The sequence below is a fragment of the Haliotis rubra genome, unplaced genomic scaffold, assembly GCF_003918875.1.
Source record: "Haliotis rubra isolate DU_JTF1 unplaced genomic scaffold, ASM391887v1 Scf85, whole genome shotgun sequence".
NCBI lineage: Eukaryota > Metazoa > Mollusca > Gastropoda > Lepetellida > Haliotidae > Haliotis > Haliotis rubra.
The window spans coordinates 191,758-215,145 of record NW_025767579.1 but is presented as its reverse complement, the minus strand read 5'-3'; the positions used below and the strand labels follow the sequence as shown (position 1 = coordinate 215,145).

The 23,388-nt window shown below is 39.2% G+C and overlaps 1 protein-coding gene across 4 annotated transcripts in view; it reads left to right on the top strand.

The window, feature by feature from the left end:
* Positions 1-23,388, top strand: part of LOC124262719 (V-type proton ATPase 116 kDa subunit a1-like) — a 30,215-nt gene that overhangs the window by 1,782 nt on the left and 5,045 nt on the right. Inside the window, exons 2-18 of one of the 4 annotated variants that reach the window (XM_046697255.1) lie at positions 4,814-4,957; positions 6,499-6,577; positions 7,568-7,665; positions 7,808-7,936; positions 11,649-11,734; positions 12,445-12,571; positions 13,218-13,300; positions 13,737-14,043; positions 14,506-14,656; positions 14,896-15,035; positions 15,452-15,588; positions 16,340-16,430; positions 17,296-17,414; positions 18,461-18,606; positions 19,327-19,388; positions 19,910-20,011; positions 22,166-22,270. In XM_046697255.1, coding sequence (XP_046553211.1) covers positions 4,841-4,957; positions 6,499-6,577; positions 7,568-7,665; positions 7,808-7,936; positions 11,649-11,734; positions 12,445-12,571; positions 13,218-13,300; positions 13,737-14,043; positions 14,506-14,656; positions 14,896-15,035; positions 15,452-15,588; positions 16,340-16,430; positions 17,296-17,414; positions 18,461-18,606; positions 19,327-19,388; positions 19,910-20,011; positions 22,166-22,270 — 2,079 coding nt within the window. In that variant the 5' untranslated portion in view covers positions 4,814-4,840. Of the gene's footprint in view, positions 1-4,813; positions 4,958-6,498; positions 6,578-7,567; positions 7,666-7,807; positions 7,937-11,627; positions 11,735-12,444; positions 12,572-13,217; positions 13,301-13,736; positions 14,044-14,505; positions 14,657-14,895; positions 15,036-15,451; positions 15,589-16,339; positions 16,431-17,295; positions 17,415-18,460; positions 18,607-19,326; positions 19,389-19,909; positions 20,012-22,165; positions 22,271-23,388 lie in introns of all 4 variants that reach the window. The other 3 variants (XM_046697256.1, XM_046697254.1, XM_046697258.1) reach the window with 3 other exon arrangements.

Below are 23,388 nucleotides of genomic sequence, written 5' to 3'. Positions count from 1 at the left end.
TGTTGTATGAAGTGACTCCATCCCACTAGTCAGCTACTAGGGAACACTGTGTTGATACAAACAGGATAACAGGTAGGTTCTTGACCTTACTGTCACATGTTGTTGTATGAAGTGACTCAATCCCACTAGTCAGCTACTAGGGAACACTGTGTTGATACAAACAGGATAACAGGTAGGTTCTTGACCTTACTGTCACATGTTGTTGTATGAAGTGACTCCATCCCACTAGTCAGCTACTAGGGAACACTGTGTTGATACAAACAGGATAACAGGTAGGTTCTTGACCTTACTGTCACATGTTGTTGTATGAAGTGACTGAATCCCACTAGTCAGCTACTAGGGAACACTGTGTTGATACAAACAGGACAACAGGTAGGTTCTTGACTATACTGTCACATGTTGTTATATGAAGTGACTCCATCCCACTTGTCAGCTACTGTGTGTTGATACAAACAGGATAACAGGTAGGTTCTTGACTATACTGTCACATGTTGTTGTATGAAGTGACTCCATCCCACTAGTCAGCTACTCGGGAACACTGTGTTGATACAAACAGGACAACAGGTAGGTTCTTGACTATACTGTCACATGTTGTTGTATGGAGTGACTCCATGACACTAGTCAGCTACTAGGGAACACTGTGTTGATACAAACAGGATAACAGGTAGGTTCTTGACTATACTGTCACATGTTGTTGTATGGAGTGACTCCATGACACTAGTCAGCTACTAGGGAACACTGTGTTGATACAAGCAGGATAACAGGTAGGTTCTTGACTATACTGTCACATGTTGTTGTATGGAGTGACTCCATCCCACTTGTCAGCTACTAGGGAACACTGTGTTGATACAAACAGGATAACAGGTAGGTTCTTGACTATACTGTCACATGTTGTTGTATGGAGTGACTCCATGACACTAGTCAGCTACTAGGGAACACTGTGTTGATACAAACAGGATAACAGGTAGGTTCTTGACTATACTGTCACATGTTGTTGTATGGAGTGACTCCATCCCACTAGTCAGCTACTAGGGAACACTGTGTTGATACAAACAGGATAACAGGTAGGTTCTTGACCTTACTGTCACATGTTGTTGTATGAAGTGACTCAATCCCACTAGTCAGCTACTAGGGAACACTGTGTTGATACAAACAGGATAACAGGTAGGTTCTTGACTATACTGTCACATGTTGTTGTATGGAGTGACTCCATGACACTAGTCAGCTACTAGGGAACACTGTGTTGATACAAGCAGGACAACAGGTAGGTTCTTGACCTTACTGTCACATGTTGTTGTATGGAGTGACTCCATCCCACTAGTCAGCTACTAGGGAACACTGTGTTGATACAAGCAGGACAACAGGTAGGTTCTTGACCTTACTGTCACATGTTGTTGTATGGAGTGACTCCATCCCACTTGTCAGCTACTAGGGAACTGTGTTGATACAAGCAGGACAACAGGTAGGTTCTTGACCTTACTGTCACATGTTGTTATATGGAGTGACTCCATCCCACTAGTCAGCTACTAGGGAACACTGTGTTGATACAAGCAGGACAACAGGTAGGTTCTTGACCTTACTGTCACATGTTGTTGTATGGAGTGACTCCATCCCACTTGTCAGCTACTAGGGAACACTGTGTTGATACAAGCAGGACAACAGGTAGGTTCTTGACCTTACTGTCACATGTTGTTATATGGAGTGACTCCATCCCACTAGTCAGCTACTGGGGAACACTGTGTTGATAGAAAGAGGACAACAGGTAGGTTCTTGACCTTACTGTCACATGTTGTTGTATGGAGTGACTCCATCCCACTTGTCAGCTACTCGGGAACACTGTGTTGATAGAAACAGGACAACAGGTAGGTTCTTGACCTTACTGTCACAACCTTACCTCATGTCAGCATACAATGAGAATTGAAGAGGATCCAAATATGAATTTCATCCAGAAAAGACCTCTTGAGTCTTTGTTATGTCTTGTAATACCTCATAGCAACACATTTTGTGGCCGATGTGATATTAAAGATCATAGAGTTTTAACTTCAAATTTGTTAACATATTCAAGACATTTGAAATGGACTTACATAACTGATTTGAGGACTTAAAATGCTTAAGAAAATGAATAATGACCCTTTTAAACTTGTGATCAATGAAAAGTATTCAAGAAGACAGGTTTAGGCTATTTGAACTGGAAGTGTTTTTGGAAAGTCATTTGCATATGTATATTGTTTCGTTTGTTGTTATATAAAAAGGTGTGATTGTAGTGTGTTGCTGATGTAGATGTGTCTTCACTAGGCAGCTTGACAAGGAAGTACATCACTAGGAGTATGATACAAGTTGAAAGATATGTCATGCTGTGAAGTGATTTAAAATATATACTTGACAGGTTTAGGGTCCGTGTTTCATGTTGGAGTGTTATGGGTTTACAAAGCCAGATGATAAGATTTATTGTAACTTTGAGTGATGAATCTATATAATATAGACAGGATTTTACCTCGCCCTACAAAACTTGGAGCACCCCTGTTTACTAATTCCAGGGGTTCTTGTTGGAAATCTGAGAGTCCTTCAAAGGAATGAAACAGTGTACATTAAGATGTAGTTATAAAGTTTTTGACAGGAACTTTGGTACAATGAATGTTATTGTGCATCCCATGGCACTCAATGTATTTTCTGCCTCTATTCTGTACATTTGTACATACTGTAAGCAGATTTCTGTGTCACATGAAATCCAGATTAAAAAGTGAAGTCATAAATCCATAGTACTGATCATGATGTACAGAAACAGGGCGTGTCATCTATGCTTTTACTGAAGTCCAAATGTATCTCTGTTTAATCCTGTTATAAGCTCAGCTTATCTATGCAGAGATCTGAGCTTAGAATCTACTGAAATTCAATGTAATTAACTCAAAAGCATCACGCCTGATGAGGATGGATAGGTTCTAATTGTGGCCTTATGATCAATTATTGAGATAATTCTTATAGGTTTGGTACTCTATAGACATTATATGCATCATGAGAACATTCTAAACTGTAATGGAAGTTTAGCAAAGATGATGTAACCAAATCTACAATTGGCTTTACTGTATCATTAAGTGTCTTTGTTCACCCAGATTAGTTTGCCTTGTTCTGAGGGACAGTTGAAGGACAATGTATGATAATTAAGGGCTCCTTCTGGGTCACAGGATCTGCATGGATAGTCAGGTCAATACCCATCACCTGTAATAAATGTACTTGCTTGTGGTACTTAAGGTCATGCTGCCCAACTTGCACAAAGCTGGATCATCACTGATTTTCAGTCAGCCATTTCTCTGATTTTTTCCACTATTATGCCATTTACGCCAAATGGAATCTGTTTTGGCGGATAATCAAATCACATTTGTCTCTGGTATTGATGTTTTCTATTTTGAGAATTAATTTCCATAACAGCTCATTCAAGTAATGTAAACTTAAACATGAACATGATGAACATGAGTTATATGGGGCGCGGTGGGTGAGCTGGCTAAGGCGCCAGGCTAGTGATCCAGCGAGGCTGAGGTGTCGGGATCAAGCCCACCTGTGACTGGGTGTAAAAACCTTGGAGTCAACTTTGTGTGCAGACTCTTTCAGAGTTGTCAAAACCCCTAGTGTACAGTACACAACCCTGTGCACTTAAAAGAACCCACGAATCCGTTGGTATTTGACCAGATGGTGGCCACATGAATACGTGCAAACACCTAGTTGCAGGTACAGCAACATGGACAAAGTACTGTGACTATGTGTCAAGTCCACCCAGCTGTGAATGGGTACCTCGTTAGGATGAGAAAGCCACAATAACTCGGTGTGCCTAGTGGCTGCAAGAGTTGTATACTCCCCAGGGAGTTTAGATTGACATCCAATGATCGAGGGAAAAAATACCAGCCCCTTGAGCATGCACTAGTGCGTGGATATGTGCGCTATATAAATATCCTATAATAAAATAATAAATATAAATGATTCATTCTCTCTGTATAGAATATGATGATGAATTTACAGTTGATAGTAAGTGGACCTGTTTGACAAGGGTAAATAACATGATGTTATATATGCTGCATATGGTATGATATATGGAGCAACACCTTTGAAGAACTGATTGATTCTGTGTGAAGGAGCACATTTGTAGGTTAAGGGTGGCAGCAACACACAGGTGCCAGGGTCTCTCACATACAGTGCATGGTCGTAGGGTGTTTCAGGGTTTAATAAATGGCACTGAAACAGTGGATAGGAAATTATTTTGTGAGAGATTGGAGCTTTGTTGAGATTTCCTTTCATTATTTGTAGTTATTTTAGCATTTCATCGATTCATATCATATTCATGTATATATGCACGTAACAATGCAAGGTTATGTAAGACGCCTGTTTATCTCTATTGATTATGTTGTTGTTGGTTGTCAGTAAACAGGAAAACATTACTGATAGTTGTGACAATAATTATATTGATCTGTAGTGTGGCTACTGTTATAAGTCAATGTTCAGTTCAGGTATTGAAGTTACACTATTATACTTGTATGGATTGGGGCCTTGGGACCTCGGGACCAATTGTCTTCCTCTTGCACATGTTTGAGGTTTAAGATCAAAACAGAACTGTAATAAATATTTTTAATTTATGCTTATGTAATGTTTATGCTCTTGTACAGGTCCACTTGCTAAGGAGTATGAGACTATGTTTGTTCTCTGGAAACTCATTCATTGTTAAACCTTTGAATTACTAATATGTTATGTTGGTCATTATTGCCATTTATCCAGTATTTCATCCGTTATTTACCTACTTGGTTTAATGGAACACTCTGTATTTCAGATTTGAAGTCACCTAACCGCAGCCACAATGGGATCGCTACTGCGGAGCGAGGAAATGACACTATGTCAGCTGTTTCTGCAGTCGGAGGCTGCTTACGCTTGTGTGTCAGAACTCGGAGAGCTGGGTCTTGTACAGTTCAGAGATGTAAGTACCTGTATCAGTCTTGTGAACATTCCTGGTTATGTTGTAATATAATATGCTAATGGCATCACAATAGAGGGTGTGATCTGTTGTGCCCGGTGTTCGATCTCTTTTATAAGGGCATGATGGTGCAAGGTAGAATTAGTCTACACTTGAGAGGTGATCAACTGTCAGATTTTTAGGCTGTCAGACTTAATGGACACATGTCATCACATCCCAACTGCAGTGACCAAATCTCATGTTAAGTCCGGGATTGTCTGGTCCAGACTTGGTTATTTACAGACTGCCATAGTATAGCTGTGCTATGGATGAGTGCAGTCTTAAAAGAAAGAAAGAAACAAAGCGGTATCTACGTCCCAACATCACAGCTCTCATCATGCTGATAGCTTTGTATGCATGGCTCTGTGCTACTGTTCAAACAGAGTTGTCTACCCCTGCCACTCGTATGTAATTCTCCCAGTTTGTTCCACTTCTGTTCCTAGGGCCGTCATTTACAGGTCTCATCGATTGAAAATGTTAGAATCAATATACAGTCAAATCCCGATGAGTCGAATCGCTGGGGACCAAGTAATACATTCGACTTATCGATGTATTCGAGACATAGGTATGTCTATGAGGGTAGAAAAAAAGATGATCCAGTCCTAATTCCTCCACCTAAGCATTTGTTTACCTAATGATTTCCATATCACTAATAGGGGCACCTTATCAGTTCCAGTCTGATTAGCACAGACAGTGATTTCCGTAAAATCACTAATCTGCCTTTTGAACTCACCCGTCAATGGTGGAAAGGTGTGAACCGCGCTGGTTTGTTAATTGGATCAGTTTGCTACACCAATCAACTTCTCATTGACTGACTTCGGCTTATGTATACAAGATTGCTGTTGTTTGAATCTCATGGGACCAAATTTCCTTCTCGAGTCATCGTGTGTATTTATGAGACGAATTCGTGTAACCTGGTATTCAAATGATGACAACTATAACAGGGAATGGTCGGGACCGACAGGTACTTCGAGTTATGCATAATATTCGAGACACGGTATTCGACTCATCGGGATTTGACTGTATCAGTAAAAAGCAATATTAATCAAATATTAAATATATAATGTACCACTGAAAATCACCCTGAAATAGATGAACACCAACATCGATGGTAGAGCTGTGACGATATATCGTAGTATCGATAATCGTGATACTTTATCTGATGATAAATATATCGATACGTTTTTTCGTGTTGTGATATGTATCGTTGACCTTAAAATTGTTAATTTTCATTAGATATTGACGGTTATGTCAATATTTCTTGCTATTGAAATATGATTTTTTTAAAGAAAATAACTAAAGAAAGCATATTGTGATATGCATCGAATCGAATCGTATCGTTCCAAGATATAGCGATATGTATCGTATCGTGAAATTTCTGTATCGTCACACCTCTAATCGATGGACCCATGTAAATCCATGTCTAGATACTCTGCCAGCTTGAGTCATTATGGTGAGGTGTTTCCTGCAGCAGATTGTTATTCCTATAATGTTCTTGTTTACAGCTGAATCCAGATGTGAATGCTTTCCAGAGAAAGTTTGTCAATGAAATAAGAAGATGTGAAGAAATGGAAAGGAAACTACGTAAGTGTACAGTAGTGGTGTTCCGATGATCGAACTTAATAAAAACTTGATCAAAAGAAGGATTAAAAATTATTATCGATTGTAAAACACATATTTTCAATTAATCGGAATGTTGTTGTGTTAGTATAACACACTTGAATGAAGTAAACTAACCATTCAATTTGATGAATATTCACGAACAAACAGCGTAAAGTTATGCGCATTGTAAAATTTCAACCACTTTTATTGTTTAATTACAATTCCAGTGTCTTTTTTGCATGCATGCATTAAATAGCTTGACAGTATTAGTTATAAAAAACATTATTTAGAAAAAACTGGGGAAAACCCTTAAAATTGGTGACTACATTAAAAATTTATATATTTTTATTATAATCTATAATCGTTCACCACAAGTCCTCTGATAATCGATAGTGGATTTTGTTTCCAATTCCCAACACTAGTGTTCAGAAGTGTCAGTATTGTAAGTCAGCTGTGTGTCACATGCCTGTCTACCTGAGAAGTCCAGGGAAGAAATAGATCTTCAGTGCTGTTGTTGGAACCATGTTTACCATAGGCCCTGTGCTTGGCATAGTTTAGTGTATGATAGTTCACATATTGTTGCTCAGATAGTTGAAACACAGCAGTAAAAATGTTAACATGAACACTGTTCTGTAACAACACATTTAACGGCATGAATAGATGTTAGCAGTAAGGACCTTGTGTTTTATATTTGAAGTAAGTATAGCTTGTCCACATGGAACATTGAATATATTCTGTTAAAATCCAAAACAGATAGGATATTATAGGGTTTATCAATCAAACAAATTCGTTTTTGGCAATAAGCAAATTTAGAAAACACTTATGCTTAATTTCCTTCAAAAGCTGAGCAAAAAGTTTACGAGGAATATGTTATATTTTTGTCCAGTACACATTATCTCATGTTTACTGAGATATCCAATAATGTAATCAGGCCAAACATAATGGCTATTATACATGCACATCTTGTTTTAGGTTTCTTGGAGAAGGAGATCAAGAAAGATGGGATTCCGATGTTGGACACTGGAGACAACCCAGATGCGCCAGCTCCCAGAGAGATGATAGACCTGGAGGTGAGAGTTACCCCCCTTCTTACAAAGTGCAGTGCATTGTCAATACATATTTGGCCCCTGAGTTTGAAATCCTATCTTGAATGTTTTTAAATATTCAAAATGTATATAAATACCAAAATATAATTAATAATTGTGTTTCCAGGCCACGTTTGAGAAGTTGGAGAATGAGATGAAGGAAGTCAATGCCAACTCTGAAGCTCTGAAGAGAAATTTCCTGGAGCTGACCGAGCTGAAGCACATCCTCCGTAAAACACAGACTTTCTTTGAAGAGGTAAGTTGTCAGGGAAGTAAGGTGGTCCCAGTCATGACACAAAGTTGGTTAAGAAACACAATTATATCATACCTGCTTCTCAAACTGTCTTTATTTAGTTGAAAGAAAAAACCCAGAAGAACGTTATCTATTTCAGTGACTAAACACTGTAAATCGTGAAATTACTGTGAACAATGTGAGCGTTCCTTGCGTACATTGATAAGGTGATGTATTTTCCTGTTAATATACTAAGACTTAATTGTAATGCCATGTTCACTCCACATTGAAGGAGTCAAAGACAACCATAGCACATCTCCCAATAAACAGTGGTCAGTCAGTTTGTTGACACAAGTGCATCAAACAGTTATTACAGTTGGCAACCATATACAGCATCTTTGGTCTGGTTCCATTCCATTCCACCTGGCCCCTGTTGAGACACTAATAGTTCCTGGTAACTTTGTGAGATAGTTTCATAATTACCAGCAGAACACTACTCACCTGTGTTGTGAATATATACTCCAGTAGAGTAACAGTTGTGGTGAATACATAACTCTGTTCTTATATGTTCAAAAGATTTATCTAACTCAGGTAACAACAGTTAGAACCTGATTTCATTCATGGCAGTTAGATCACAAGCAGTTAAAGTAGTGTGCAAAATAGTTTCCAAATTTTGCTAGCCAGGCGGGCTAGCTATGCCTGAAAGTTACTAGTCCACAAAATTATTCACTGGCCTGAAATTCTAATGTAGACACGGGTTTCATCATTAAGCTGCTAATATGATGAACATTTTATCAGGCCATAGTCTTGCATGATTTAAAAGTATATCATAACTTAACAAGTCAGAGAGAGTGATATACATGTATTTACAAAATGACCCCATAAATTTCACCAGCCATTCGGGCCAGTGACTGTGGAGATTTACTGGCCTGACTGGATTTTTACTAGCCACGAGCTAGTGAGCCAGTTACTGTTTCGAACACTGAGTTGAAGTAAGGTTAGTGGTGACATAATTCAGACTTTTCTCACCCCATAGTATTCATTAGTTAGTAAGTTTAGGGCTAATGACATACATTTAAAAGCAATTTTAAACTTTGAGGGGACTCTCCCTTTAATTTGGCAACATGTGAATTTCCTCATTTACAGTATTTTCAATGCTCCATAAAGTTAGTGGACAATCATCTATGACTGGGCACCTTTTTGTCAGTTGTTTTGTAAAAGGTTTTGCAATTATTGTTAGTAGTAACGACAATGGTTTCTGCATGGAACATCTCCAGTCCAAATAATTGTAATGTATATTGCATTATGTGACAACTTTACATATCTGTACATTATCATAAGGTTTCCTCATATCTAAAGGTTTTCAGTAAACTTATACTATGATGTTTTAAATGATAACATGAATACTATCTTTTACTGATGTCTTTTCTATGATTGCAATGGGCAAAGGGGATTAGAGGGATGGGTGTTTTTTTTATTTGAATGAGTTCCTTTCCTGCATGGCTGTTGTTTACCTAAATATTGTGATTTGACATACCTGACTGTTTCTGTTGTTCTGAACCATTCCAAATCAGATTCCATGCTTAGAGCTTGTGAATAGCAGCTTTTATGAATAGAATGGCAACATCTGAGTTTTGCAGCTTTGTGCAACTTCAAGGCTCTGCCATTATGGGAGACAGGTCCCATGTGCCTCATGCTTGTACCAAGAGCTGACTAATGGGAAGATGGTAGTTAGACTCTGATACTTGGCTGATCGCATTGCGTTATACACTTCTGGGAAGCTCATTGTTTCAAACTATAGTTTGTTTGAACCAGAGTTTAATTATTTATGTGCCATGATATAGCTAGAATAAGGCTGACTGACAGTAAACAACATATATTCGCTGTTTAGAAATTCTATTCTCATCAATATTCATGAGAATGAGAATCCGTATGAATGCTGCAGTGTTTCATGTCATTTTAAAGGTAGTATAGATGACGGTAAAACAGTCATATATCTGTGCCGCTGATTGTCAGAGTGTATTAAACATTCAGTTGAAATGTGAGAAATTCCTCATAAGGTCTAGGGATTCAACCAGTGATAGGACATATGCTTTGCATTTAAATGTTTATCAGTCGAGAGCTGTTTTGGGGACACATTGTCTATCCTCTTACCACTGAGATTTTGTCTCAAAATTATGAGTATTTTTGTTTTGGTTGCTGTGAAAACTGCTGTAACATGTGATTCCACCCAGTACTGACACTTCTCACCTTGTGTAACTCAGGGACGTTCCCACTATGTGCAGTCACATAGAAGTGCGTTTAATTTAACCCATAGTAGACACAGATTTACATAGTGTGCACTCAGTTTGTGAAATTTCTGAATCTGAAACCTTGGAAAAATGTTAAAGCTTATGAAAATACACTTTAAGAGTAAGAATGCACAGGTTACTTACTTAATCAACTACACAAAGTAAGAGTCATCATTCAGCTCAAAAATGTAACACAAGCCTGTACAGTGTTCTCGGTTAACCAGGAAACAAGTATCTTAGTGGGTGTGGCACAAGAATTTTTGAGTTGATTAAAAGGTAAAAAGAAATCACTTGGTTAGCATGGTTACCCAATCTAATGCCACAATATATTTAGTGAGTGTATATATCAAATATAGCATGTTGCACTTTGAAGGAATGTTTGGCCATTTGAGTTTTGAGGCGTTGCTGTGTTCCTAGTTGATGTGTGTTGAGTTGATTTGTTTTTTGAATTCTTAGATCATGAGTTGTTATTGCATGATAATATCCATAGTTTACTCGTTGTCGTTTATATGTGAGTTATTTGTGTTGTATAGGACATAGTATAATAGGTGTATATGTAGCGATACAGGAAGTTGTGCATCAACTGTACGGGCTGTCCAAGCTCATGAGTTCAGTTACTTGAGAAAAAATACTTACCTACTATATCATATAGTTTTATGACGAAGTTAAGATCAGTGAAGTGGTTATAGCCTTTACTACAATTTTCTCGAAATTATGCTTGCTCTGACATATCTTGATTCATGTGATATAATTTCAAATTCTTCTCAGTTATAATTATATAGGGAGCTTCTACATGAATAATATTGCAACTGAATAAAATACTGATTTCAAATGTTGAAGTTGCATCAAATGTTAGGTTTCAAATGTTAATAATTCTCTATTTTTTGTACGATTCCAAATTATATATATCCAGAAATCTGACCATGCAAATATGTTGTACACAATTCAGAACTCACTATCTTTCAGCAATACTATAACAACAGAATAAGTAAAAACTAAACTGCCATCTGGTGCCTCCTTTGTTCTTGTCTGGGATGTTACTGCAAAATTCAAAAGACTTTTTATATTCTCTGAATATTAGCTAAAGCAACCACATAACAACTAACTGAACGTGTACAACAATACACAAGTAGAAAAGTGGGCATTATTAAGGACTGATGTTTTTCATCAAATGTTGTAAGTGCTATTTCAGGTATTTGATCTACAGAGTCTTGCAAGTATATGCAATCTTTTCAGCAAAGTTTTCTGTGGAGTCAGACTACCGTTAATCTGTATATCAATAAATTGTGGAAATATGGAAATTTATTCAAGTGCCACAGAAAACTTTCTTTTTGCCAGCTGCCTGTTGTTTGTGCCTGTGTGTTGTGTTGTGCTACAGTAGCAGGGAGGGGTCATTATATTGTTTTGTACTCATCTTGTACTAGGCTGAATCTCATCACCATCAGGCAATGCATGATCCCTACTTGGCGGAAGAAAACATGGGTCTGCTTGGCGAGGAGGCGCATCGTGCTGGACAGGCACTTCGACTTGGGTGAGACGGCAGAACATGATGTTCATTGTGGCTTTTATCTTCTCAAACTGAAATTGAAATCTTCACTTCTTAAGCTCTTCAAACTTCAGGAATTTCAAATTTACTTCACGCTAATCACTGCATGTATTTAGTTCAGCTACTGATGTGTGCATCAGACTGTACTGTGCTGTTGTAGCTGTTATTTTGATTTAACATTGAAGGCATAGGTAGAAACAAGGACATGTGTTTTATGCTGAGAGATATGTATGTCTGTCATTAGAATGTTTACATTTTCAGTCTAACCCATCAACCAGCTTTAGTCAGGGTCATGTTAACTAGTGTATACAATGTATACCATTCAGCACAGCATTGAAGACGTTTTCCTTGGATCACTTCATAGTGATACATGGTCTATTTTTGATCATCTACTGCAGAAGTCGTGTTATTTGATAATCATGCACCTTTAAGGTGGGAATATTCTCATAATATTTTCAAAAGGCTTAGTCACCAGACCACATTTTACATTACTTTTAGGTCAAAATAATTGGCTTATATGATATTCAACAAGCAGGGCCAACTTAGTTTATTTCTTATGACACTGATGACTAGGGAGCTTTAGGGAGCCATGGGGATATTTCAAATTCTTGAGGCCAACCCTGTTCTACAACAATATGGTATTCTCTGGTAAAATGTCAGCATTCCACACTGACTCTCCGACTGAACTTTTACAGGTTTGTTGCTGGTGTGATTCTGCGGGAGAGAATTCCTGCATTTGAGAGGATGCTGTGGCGAGCGTGCCGCGGTAATGTCTTCCTACGACAGGCTGAGATAGAGGCCCCTCTCGAGGACCCTGTCACAGTATGTACTATCACACATATATATGTAAATTTTCAAATACATATATTTGAACCACATGTTAGTTTACAGACCTTGAGAAACAAGTTAGAATTGGTCTAACCATACTTAATGTTAGAGGTGACTAAAGGATTGGTTGGTCGGATTTATGGGTTTGTTTTATGCTTGTCATGATTTCCTAATTACATAGATTGATGTAGGTGAAGTGAATCACAGGATTGTCTGTTCCAGAGTTGTTGGCGTTAAACAAATACCGATATTATGACTGAGGTTTTGTGTTTCATGATTATTTCATTATGACTCAGATCCCATTATTGCCTTTCCCATCATCTGATGCGCCAGGCATTCAAATACACATAAGTATTACCTGATATCTATCAGGAAGCAGAAATCATCAAAGTACATTTCTATTAGCACTAGAGTGTGAACATATAAATGGTGTGAAATTTGTTCATTATTCTGCAGGATCAGTCCTGTTTGGATTGTCTTTGATATTAGGTGTTACAGACATATTAGTCCTTATCATTGTCTGTGTGAAAAGGTTTTAAATGTTTTGCTGTACAAGTACGTGCAATATAGGACAGCTTGTCATCCCTTGAGTGTATCAGCTTGGTCCATGTAGGATAACAGTGTCACATTGCATTGCCAGGGTGACCAGGTGTACAAGTCCGTCTTCATCATCTTTTTCCAAGGAGACCAACTCAAGAGTCGTGTAAAGAAGATTTGTGAAGGGTAAGATCCTGCTATTCTTACTTGGCAGTGTTTTTAAGTTAAAATATTGTTTTGTTTTGATAAATGAATGTTTCTGAACTCAAGAAAAGATGTTTGTGGAAATATCAAAAGTCCAATGTTTACTGGTTCCTTAGATTGAATGTAAATGCAAGTTAGTTGATAGTCAAGTTTTTAAGGATAGTTCACAAAAATGCCTTAACCATCTGTAAGGAATTTCAGGTTAGGGGATCCCAAAAGCAGTGTTGGCTACGGTCATAGTGACATTTGTATGTCAAGCTCAACTTAGTTAAAGGAAGTGAGACATATTTCAATATAGGGTTTCAGGCAGAATACTTTCTGGCAGGCCCTGGCCTATTTTCAGTTTTAATTCTTATGCCTTTATGGTAAATATGATGTCCTGAATAGTATGTCAGTTATATTGAATGTTGATACACAGATTCCGAGCTACCTTGTATCCCTGTCCCGAGACCCAGGCAGAGAGGAGAGAGATGGCCATCGGCGTGATGACCAGGATCGAGGATCTCAACACTGTGCTGGGTCAGACCCAGGACCACCGGCATCGGGTCCTGGTGGCGGCCGCCAAGAACATCAAGGTGTGGTTCATCAAGGTCAGGAAGATCAAGGCCATATACCACACTCTCAACATGTTCAATCTGGATGTCACACAGAAGTGTCTGATTGCGGAGTGTTGGTGTCCGGTCGTCGACCTGGACCGAATCCAGCAGGCACTCAGGAGAGGCACGGTAAGATTGTGTGGAATTGCCTTCCGACTGGTTACGAATTCAAAAGGTGGAGGGGTTTGGGGCTGATCTCATATTTTCAGAGCTCTGAACTACAGTTCATAGTGGTTTTATAGGGGATTGTAAACCAAAAGTCAATGTGTTCTTTAATCTGATTGGTTGAAAAACGTGATCAAATGGTATTCGATTCCCGGAAATTCGCTACGTATTAATACAAACAAACATTGCTCACGCTATTGTATTGTTACATCGTCAGCTGTGATGACGTCATTAAAATCATATTGTGACGTAAAGTCTGAATGACGTCACAAATGAGCAGTTCAAGATGCTACCATTGGAGACAGCTGAAACGGCCGGCTGATGATATTTCTCTGCTGTACCCGTACTCGATGTCAATGAGTGCAGACACAAAAACGTGTGTGGACCTTTTGGTTTTACTTTTGTGTTTACAATGTCGATTGACAGGAGAGGAGTGGAAGCAGTGTGCCGTCCATCCTGAACCGTATGACCACCAAACAAGAACCACCCACATACAACCGCACCAACAAGTTCACCTCTGGCTTCCAGGCCATCGTCGATGCCTACGGTGTTGCCAGCTACCGGGAAATCAACCCAGGTCAGTGACGTTGCTGCCATTGGGTTTTGTTGTGAAGGTTTCCATTGCTGTCTTTAAGAGAAAGAGATGATGCTCTGATGTTAGCTTGTGGAGACTCGCACAATATAAGTATCTACATTATATTTTTGTCAGTAAGTAACCTTGTAGGCCCCAGAATAGTTCAGGTATCCCATCATGATGACACACAAGGATTTGCGAACCTACTGTGTTGCTGAAGTGCATTGTGTGTTTCTTTTCAGCTCCGTTCACCATCATCACCTTCCCGTTCTTGTTTGCTGTGATGTTTGGGGACATGGGTCACGGAGTGATAATGTTCTCCTTTGCTCTGTGGCTGGTGCTCAAAGAGAAACAGCTGATGGCCAGGAAGATTGACAATGAGGTATGTCTCACAGTGTGTGATATGGTCAATGAATTTGTCAGTCATGGATCACTGTTCACAGATCTCTTGTTTTACTGATCACTCCCTGCCTCTTTTTGAAATAGTAAGGCTAGCGGTGTCACTATGTGCCTACATCACATGTCTCTACAAATTTATACCTTTATGAAACCCATGAAGATCGGAGTTAGAATTGTCTTCAGCAACCCATACTTGTGGTAAAAGGTGGGATCAGATGGTCAGGTTTGCTGACGTGGTTGACACATGTCATTGTATCCCAATTGTGTAGATTGATGCTCATACTGTTCATCACTGGATTGTCTGGTTCAGACTCAATTATTTACAGACTGCTGGCATATTGCTGAGTGCTGCATTAAGCAACAAACAAAACCGTTTATGAATTTTACAATTTCTTCCAGATTTGGACCACAATGTTTGGAGGTCGGTATATAATATTGCTGATGGGTGCCTTCTCCATCTACACTGGGTTTATCTACAATGATGTCTTCTCCAAGTCACTCAACCTGTTTGGATCCAAGTGGCATCCACATAAACAGTGAGATGCTTTGATAGTTTTACCAGATATCAGTTTAAAGTCAAATCAGTTTGAATATTGCATGTGGGTTGCATAATTGCAGCAATTTGTTAATAAGAGTTGTTTCCCTTATCTGTGCAGGGATCTGTGGCATCTGATTCCCAGATTGATCCTGATCATGATGCTTGTTTTACTACCTCCTTTACCCTACTTGTTGGTTTCACCAAGTGATATATAGCTGACATGTCATGAGATCATATTCATCAACATATTCAAAGCATTGTTAAACCCAAGCCGGTCACAAGATAATGATTGCATGGCATTTCTGTGACTGCCAAAGAACCAGGGACTGCCCCCATGATCAAGTGGTTGGAGCTCAGAGAGTAATTATTTGGTGGTTCTATTCCCCTGTCATTTCGTACAAACAGTGCTTGGCATTTAAGGCATAAAACCCAGACTGGGATATCCATGTCGAACTGTGGCATGGTAACTCGGTGGGCTAGCACTAACATGCAGCAAAAGTCCAGGGTCCCGTTCCTCAAAGTGATCGTAGCGCTACGACAGTCGTAAGTCTATGTTAAAGTATGGGAGTTACGATCACCTTAGCGCTACTATGGCTTTCAGGAACGGGGCCCAGACTAGTACAAGCAAGTACGAAGCATGTGCATTTACTATAAAGAGAAGTAATATTGCACGTTAAGTTCCATAGCTCCTTTCCACATCCTAAAGAATCAGACAGCTGGATAACTAATTCAATGTTGTTTTGTTCCAGCCCCTACACAGCCAAACCTGAAATTACACTACAGTTAAACCCAGTAAACACAACCGTCAATGGAGACCCATATGCCATTGGAATAGATCCTGTAAGTTGCTGTCAGTCTACTCTACATGTATAGGACATGATGCATTATAGGACGACATTCTGATGAACAGTGAATTCTCCTATAACTGTTCATTGATATTGAAGTGACTGGTATAATAGTATATGTTTTGCTCACCTGAACTCAGATTTAATGTATGTAACAGTTTGTTCTGACATAATATCCATCTGTATTTGCAAAGTGTTGTTAGAATCTCCTGATCCCCAAAAGGTTGTGTTTTCCTTCTTGCTATAGTCCGTTGGCCTCAAAAGCTGACCGATGATTGGAATCTAACTCAAAAACTACTAAACATATAATACTCAATGAAACACTGATCATAATCAAAACATCAGACCAACTCTGTGATTTTTTGCAGAATTTATGTCCTAAAAATAAAAAAGTTGTTTAACAAACTATCATTAAAATTTTGACAAAGTTCACTATTTGTTACGAGGCAGGACTGCAAAGAGAGGAACAGCCAGGTGTGCGCGGAGCACTTGCTGACAAGTTATTGAATCATTTACATGTGCTGTGATGTTTCCATCCTTTCTCGCACACCTGGCTGTTCCTCTCTTTGCACCCCTGCCTCGTAACAAATAGTGAACTTTGTCAAAATTTTAATGATAGTTTGTTAAACAATTTGTATATTTTTAGGACATAAATTCTGCAAAAAATCACAGAGTTGGTCTGATGTTTTGATTATGATCAGTGTTTCATTGAGTATTATATGTTTAGTAGTTTTCGAGTTAGATTGCAATTCATCGGTCCAATTTTGAGGCAAACGGACTGTAGTTCTTGGGAAGTCGAGATTGGTAGATTTCATTTGTTATTTGGTAACTTACCGAGTCCTGATTTTTGTCTTTTTCAGATATGGCAGTTGGCCTCAAATAAGATTGCATTTACCAACTCCTTCAAGATGAAAACCTCTGTGATTTTAGGAGTGTCACAGATGTTCTTTGGGGTGACCCTCAGTCTGTTCAACCACAGGTATGTATGACTGAAATATCTCACTTCCTGTCAGCTACAAATGTAGTCATACATAAGTTGAGGCATACTAAATGTAACACCTGTTTTGTTAGGACACAAGAAATCCGATTTTCCTCCAAGTAGTCTTGAAATGTTTCCATACTCAAATATTTAGGGACCACTACATAGTGAGTGAGTGTTTAGTTTTATGCTGCACTCAGCAATATTCCAGCTATATGGGGGCGTCGGGGTAGCCTAGAGGTTAAAGCGTTCGCTCGTCACGCCGAAGACCCGGGTTCGATTCCCACATGGGTACAATGTGTGAAGCCCATTCTGGTGTCCCCTGCCGTGATATTGCTAGAATATTTCTAAAAGCGGTGTAAAACTAAACCCACTCACTCACTCACTCCAGCTATATGGCAGCAGTCTGTAAATAATCGAGTCTGGACCAGACAATCCAGTGATCTACAGCAGTAGCATTGATCTATGCAGTTGGGATACAATGCCATATGGCAACCAAGTCAGCGAGCCTGACCACTCGATCCCACCACATAATTGAAATATTGTGGAGTGTGTTGTTAAACAACAAACACTTAGACCACTGCTCATGCTGTCAACCACTGGTTGGCCTTTCACCAAAGTGGGAGACCTGTGAAGGTCTGGGTTAGAATTGGTCTTCAGCAACCCATGCTTGTTGTAAGAGGCCACTTACAGGATTGGGTGGTCAGGTTCGCTGACTTGGTTGATACATGGCATTGTATCCCACTTGCGTAGATCGATGCTCATGATGTCAATCACTAGATTATCTGGTCCTGACTCGATCATTTACAGACCACTGCCATATAGCTGGAATATATCTGAGTGTGGCGTTAAAAGAAAGAAAAGAAGTGTGATTGCATTGACTTTGGCAAAAGATTCACTCACTGTGGAACACCTTCGGAAATGCACACAGGAAGTAAAGAATTTCATCCTCGAAACATTTGCTTCACACCTCACATTTTTGTGGACAGAATCTTGATAGCATCAAGTTAGTATGTGAAGTCATCATAAACGTGTTCTCTTCTCAGGTACTTTCAACGACCTCTGAACATCTTCTGTGAGTTCATCCCCCAAGTTGTGTTCCTCTTCTGTATGTTTGGCTATCTCATCATCCTCATCTTCTACAAGTGGATTCACTACGACTCCACCATCCCAGCACCAAGTCTGCTCATTGGTCAGTCGTGTTCCCCACCTCTGTGAAAGTTAGACTTTTGATATGTGATAGAGGATACATTTCTCTAATTAAAAGACTTAAAACCATTTCTTTTGCAATTTGTTTGAGTTTGGCCTATATTCAGCCTTACATTGATTGGACTACTTTGCTGTTGTTCATAGAAAACATGTGTCGGAACTAGGGGTGGTCCGATTAATTGAAATAATCGAAGCTTGGTCGCAATGACTAAACAACCAAGCAATCATCATGTTTTCTCATAGTCAGACACAAACAATTTTGGAACACTTGCTTGCATTAACAATATTTTTCACAAGGTTGGTTTTGTCTGTTACATGTCATAAACACTACAGGCTCGTTCCAAGTCATAATTGAATTTATCTTAAATACTCCAGGAAATTTATGTTCCTAACTTACTAGACATCCTTTTAAAATGTGAAATTTGAAAAAAAACAAGCGAAAGAACTACACGTCTTTTTTTATTTTTTGTGGATTAAAAAACATAAACAGGACATTTTGATAAATGACGTTAACCAATTATTTTCGATGATTGATCGGTTGTAATGAACCAATCGTCAATTATCAGAAATAAACCAATTCCCAACACTAGTTGGAACTTGGTAACATTCACATTTGTGAGTTATTTCACATGTCAACTTGCACATGCTGGTATGTATTCTGTGTCCAAATGTTGTCTTCACTGAAATTTTGTTTGTTTTGCAGGAGCAATCAACATGTTTCTGTTCAACTACCCTGAAGGCACAATAGCACTGTACAAAGGACAGGTACCATATTATCTTTATGCATATATGTTTGAACATACACTTACATGTTAACATGGTACATTGACATACCTTAATCAACATCACATTTGCCTCACAACTGCCTCCAAGTACTAACATATGATTATAAATCCCTCCCCCTGTCCCTGTACTGGTTGTAAGAAGTTGGATTATCAGAGCTGCTTATTTGGATTAAATATGCAAAATATATCAACATTTCTCTAATTATTTTGATTTACTGGCATACAAACATAAATGGAGAGAGTGGAGTCATCCCACAGATGACATACCTTGTCACATTGCCGATGGTGTTAACTTCTTCAGGCATGGGGACAGGGCATCGAACCTCAGATCAGAGTCTGTGGTTCAGATCCCATCATGGTACTCAGAAATGTTATGGCTGCAGCACTTGAAAAAGTTAAGATGAACAAATTAGTGTAACAACACATTTCAACGAGCATACCTGTATTTCTTTTCAAAGAAAACGCACACAGCTGTCACTAGAGAATATTATTTGTTTACAGCAAGGATTCCAAGGGTTCCTGGTTGTGGTTGCAGTGCTGTGCATCCCCTGGATGCTGTTGGTCAAACCATTCTTCCTCCGATACCAGCATCGATACGGACAGGTATGGAACTCTTTGTCAATTGATGTGAATAGCCTAGAACATGCGATAACTCATGGACACTACACAATAACCTATTTCTCTCATGTGTTCTTCTTACAGAAGTAAGTACTACAGTGTGTACTATGCCTTTATGGTATCACTGTCACGTGATCCATGCCATTGGTGATGTGTTAGTTCGTCAATGTGTTCCACATCATAAACCACATGGTATCACGATCACATGATCCATCCTGTCGGTGACGTTCTAGTTCATCAATGATACCACATCATAGAACAGATGGTATCACTGTCGTGTGGTCCATGCCAACTGTAATGTTTGTCAATGTGTATCACATCTTTGGTCAGACTGAAATATTCTCCTGTGGTCCATGCCATGGGTGATGTGTACCATGTTTTGATGGTACCAGTAGGTATTGTCATCATGGCTGTCCATGCCATTCTCTTAGTGATCTTAGGTCTACACAGTCTGAGGCAGTCTTAGTCTGTGTCTAGGTGGTATGGAATGCCCACCTTGAAAGTGTCCAGTCTGAAATACAGCATTGAGTGTAACTGCATAAGAGGTGTATGTCTTTGAAAACTGCTGCTGTCAACATGGTTTTAGATAGAAGGTGATGAGGTTAAGTCCTCATATCTGTCCTGAGAGTGTCCTGGTGCTTCCTTCCTTTACACGCCTGTAGTCATGGTGACCACTGACAGCCCACTGTACCCTTATTCCAGAGATTGTGAACCAATGAGTCGGCAGTAAAGAAACAGGATTACCAAAACGTCTGGACCAGTATCAGTACATTGTGCTCACCTTATGACCTGGAGGGGGCGGTGGGGTAGCCTAGTGGTTACAGCATCCGCTCGTCACGCCGAAGACCCGAGTTCGATTCCCCACATGGGTACAATGTGTGAAGCCCATTTCTGGTGTCCCCCGCCGTGATATTGCTGGAATATTGCTAAAAGCGGGGTAAAACCAAACTCAGTCAGTATGACCTTGACTAGGAAGATGCATGTAAAAAATATTTGGACACAGACACGATTTTTTTACAAATGTAGGGATTGCATGTTCTCTGATGACAGTGGCGGATCCAGAGAAATTGATTTAAGATCACATGGAAGATTTTTTTGCGCTGACGGAGCCAAAGGGGGGTTCAGGGGGTTTGAAGCCCCTCCTTTCAAAATTCCTGGATCCGCCCATGAATGATGTACTTTGTTCAGGATTATACACCGGGGATATGAATTAACATTGATTCTGAAGCTTTGTACAATGGGGTCGCCTTGTCGTGCAGTCTCTTAATAAGTAGCAGTGAACAGTAGCTGGCATGAGGATACTAAGCTTGTAAGTGTGAACTTTCTGGTGATGTTGTTTTCCATTGAAGAATGGTGGGACAGCCTCGGGGTGTAAAGTATTGGTGTAAAGTATTGTCTGACCAAAGTCTTGGGTTGGATTCCCTACATGGCTTCACTTGCGAACTCTTTTCTTGTTAGCTAATGCGATATGGCTGTAATAGTTACTTATGAACAAACTCACTCTCTCACTCACTCACTCACCCATGTGTTTTCTTAATTTACTTCCTCTTTCAGTATGGCTTTGCTTATACTTAATAAGTAATGTTCTCTTCTAGCGTTCTATCGAGAGTAGTTGGAGCAGCAACTCAAACAGTAGTTTCTGCATGTCCTTATTTATACTATGCTCTTGTTAATGCCATAAAAACGTCAAGGACATTCTCAGTGTATCAGGAAATTCTTTTCTTGTTTTTGAAACTTTGTAAGTGGTCCTTTTGTTCATATAAAGGGCAGTGGGGTAGCCTAGTCATTCTAGCATTCACTCGTCACTCCGAAGACCTGGATTCCCAACATGGGTATAGTGTGTGAAGCCCATTTCAGCCGTGATATTGCTGGAATATTGCTAAAAGCGGCGTAAAACTAGGCTCACTCACACATTTTGTCCATGTATAGTTGTGATGTCCCACTTTGTAACAGCTTAAGTAGCAGTATGTTTAGACACTACTGATCATGAATTGTACATGTTCTGTTGGACTTACCTGCTCTTAAGCGTCAGTTAGAAATTATTTAAAGAGAAACTGCTGATCTTCTACAATGTTCCATGGACAATAAACATGATCCCATTAGTCAACGTTCGGCACAAGCTTTCTATGCCCATTTCAGTTGAAGAGTTTAACATTCCTGAATGGCAGCCAGACTGATGACTCCGAGGTAGCGTTTGTGTCATTTCCTAATTCACCAGGGGAAAGTACTAACCCTAGCGTACAGGTGATTCTCGAGTTAATCCTTGGTCCTTTCTGACTTGGTGAGGGTGGATAGCTTGACTGAGCTTGTGGATGCAGCTGGAGTAATGCCTGGAGGCCTTCTCTACCTATTCTAGGTGTAGGTTCCTCTCTCCTTTCTTCTCTTCAAAAGCTGACAGATATTTTCTTTAGGTTTTACTATTCTATCATATTTGTATTTTTTTACAATTTCTGTCAAGGATGGTTTTAAGAATGAAAGTGATTTTTGTTTTCAAAGAAATGAATGTATTTGAGATGTTATAAAACACATGGTCACATTTGTTTTTGGTGAAATAGCTAATGAAATTTAAAAGATACTAGACTAGCTCAGTTAAGTCAACCTAACAACACTGTACTCTACTGCTAACTAAAGCTTTATCTCATGGAGATGAGTTCTCTATTTTCCACCCCATGTAACATTTACACAGGTCTGTTTAATGTGGGATGGGAGCCTGGAGCAATCATATGCAAACTTTATACTGCAGTATGTAGGATTTGGGTCTGTGTGCTTAACAAACACAGCTGCCTAACTGCCTGGAGCAATCATATGCAAACTTTATACTGCAATATGTAGGATTTGGGTCTGTGTGCTTAACAAACACAGCTGCCTAACTGCCTGGAGCAATCATATGCAAACTTTATACTGCAGTATGTAGGATGTTGCCTGTATTGTTAACAAACACAGCTGCCTAACCTGTAAGCCCTAACGCTAAGAGCCAGCTATGTAGAAATCCACACACAAGGTGTTATGATACATGTATTTCCATGTTTTGCTTCTCACAATATTTCTGCAGAAAAACTATTTAAAATCATGTATTTGAAAAGATGTACCCAGACCAGATTATGGTAGTGTGTGGGACCTTCAAGGTATACCCTTTCTGTTTTTAGTTTGAAGATGGTTATTAAAACCCTGTTTTATGTGCATTTCAAGGCAACCCCTGTTTGTTGAAGGTTTGATGTGTTTCAGCTTTAAGATTATACATGAGAACTGGTAACCATGTGTTAAACTGAGAGGGTGTTTTAATTCTGGACCAGGAATATTGTTAATGTTTATGATTGAAGACTATCAAGATGTGTTTAATGACTGCAAATCAACATCACTGT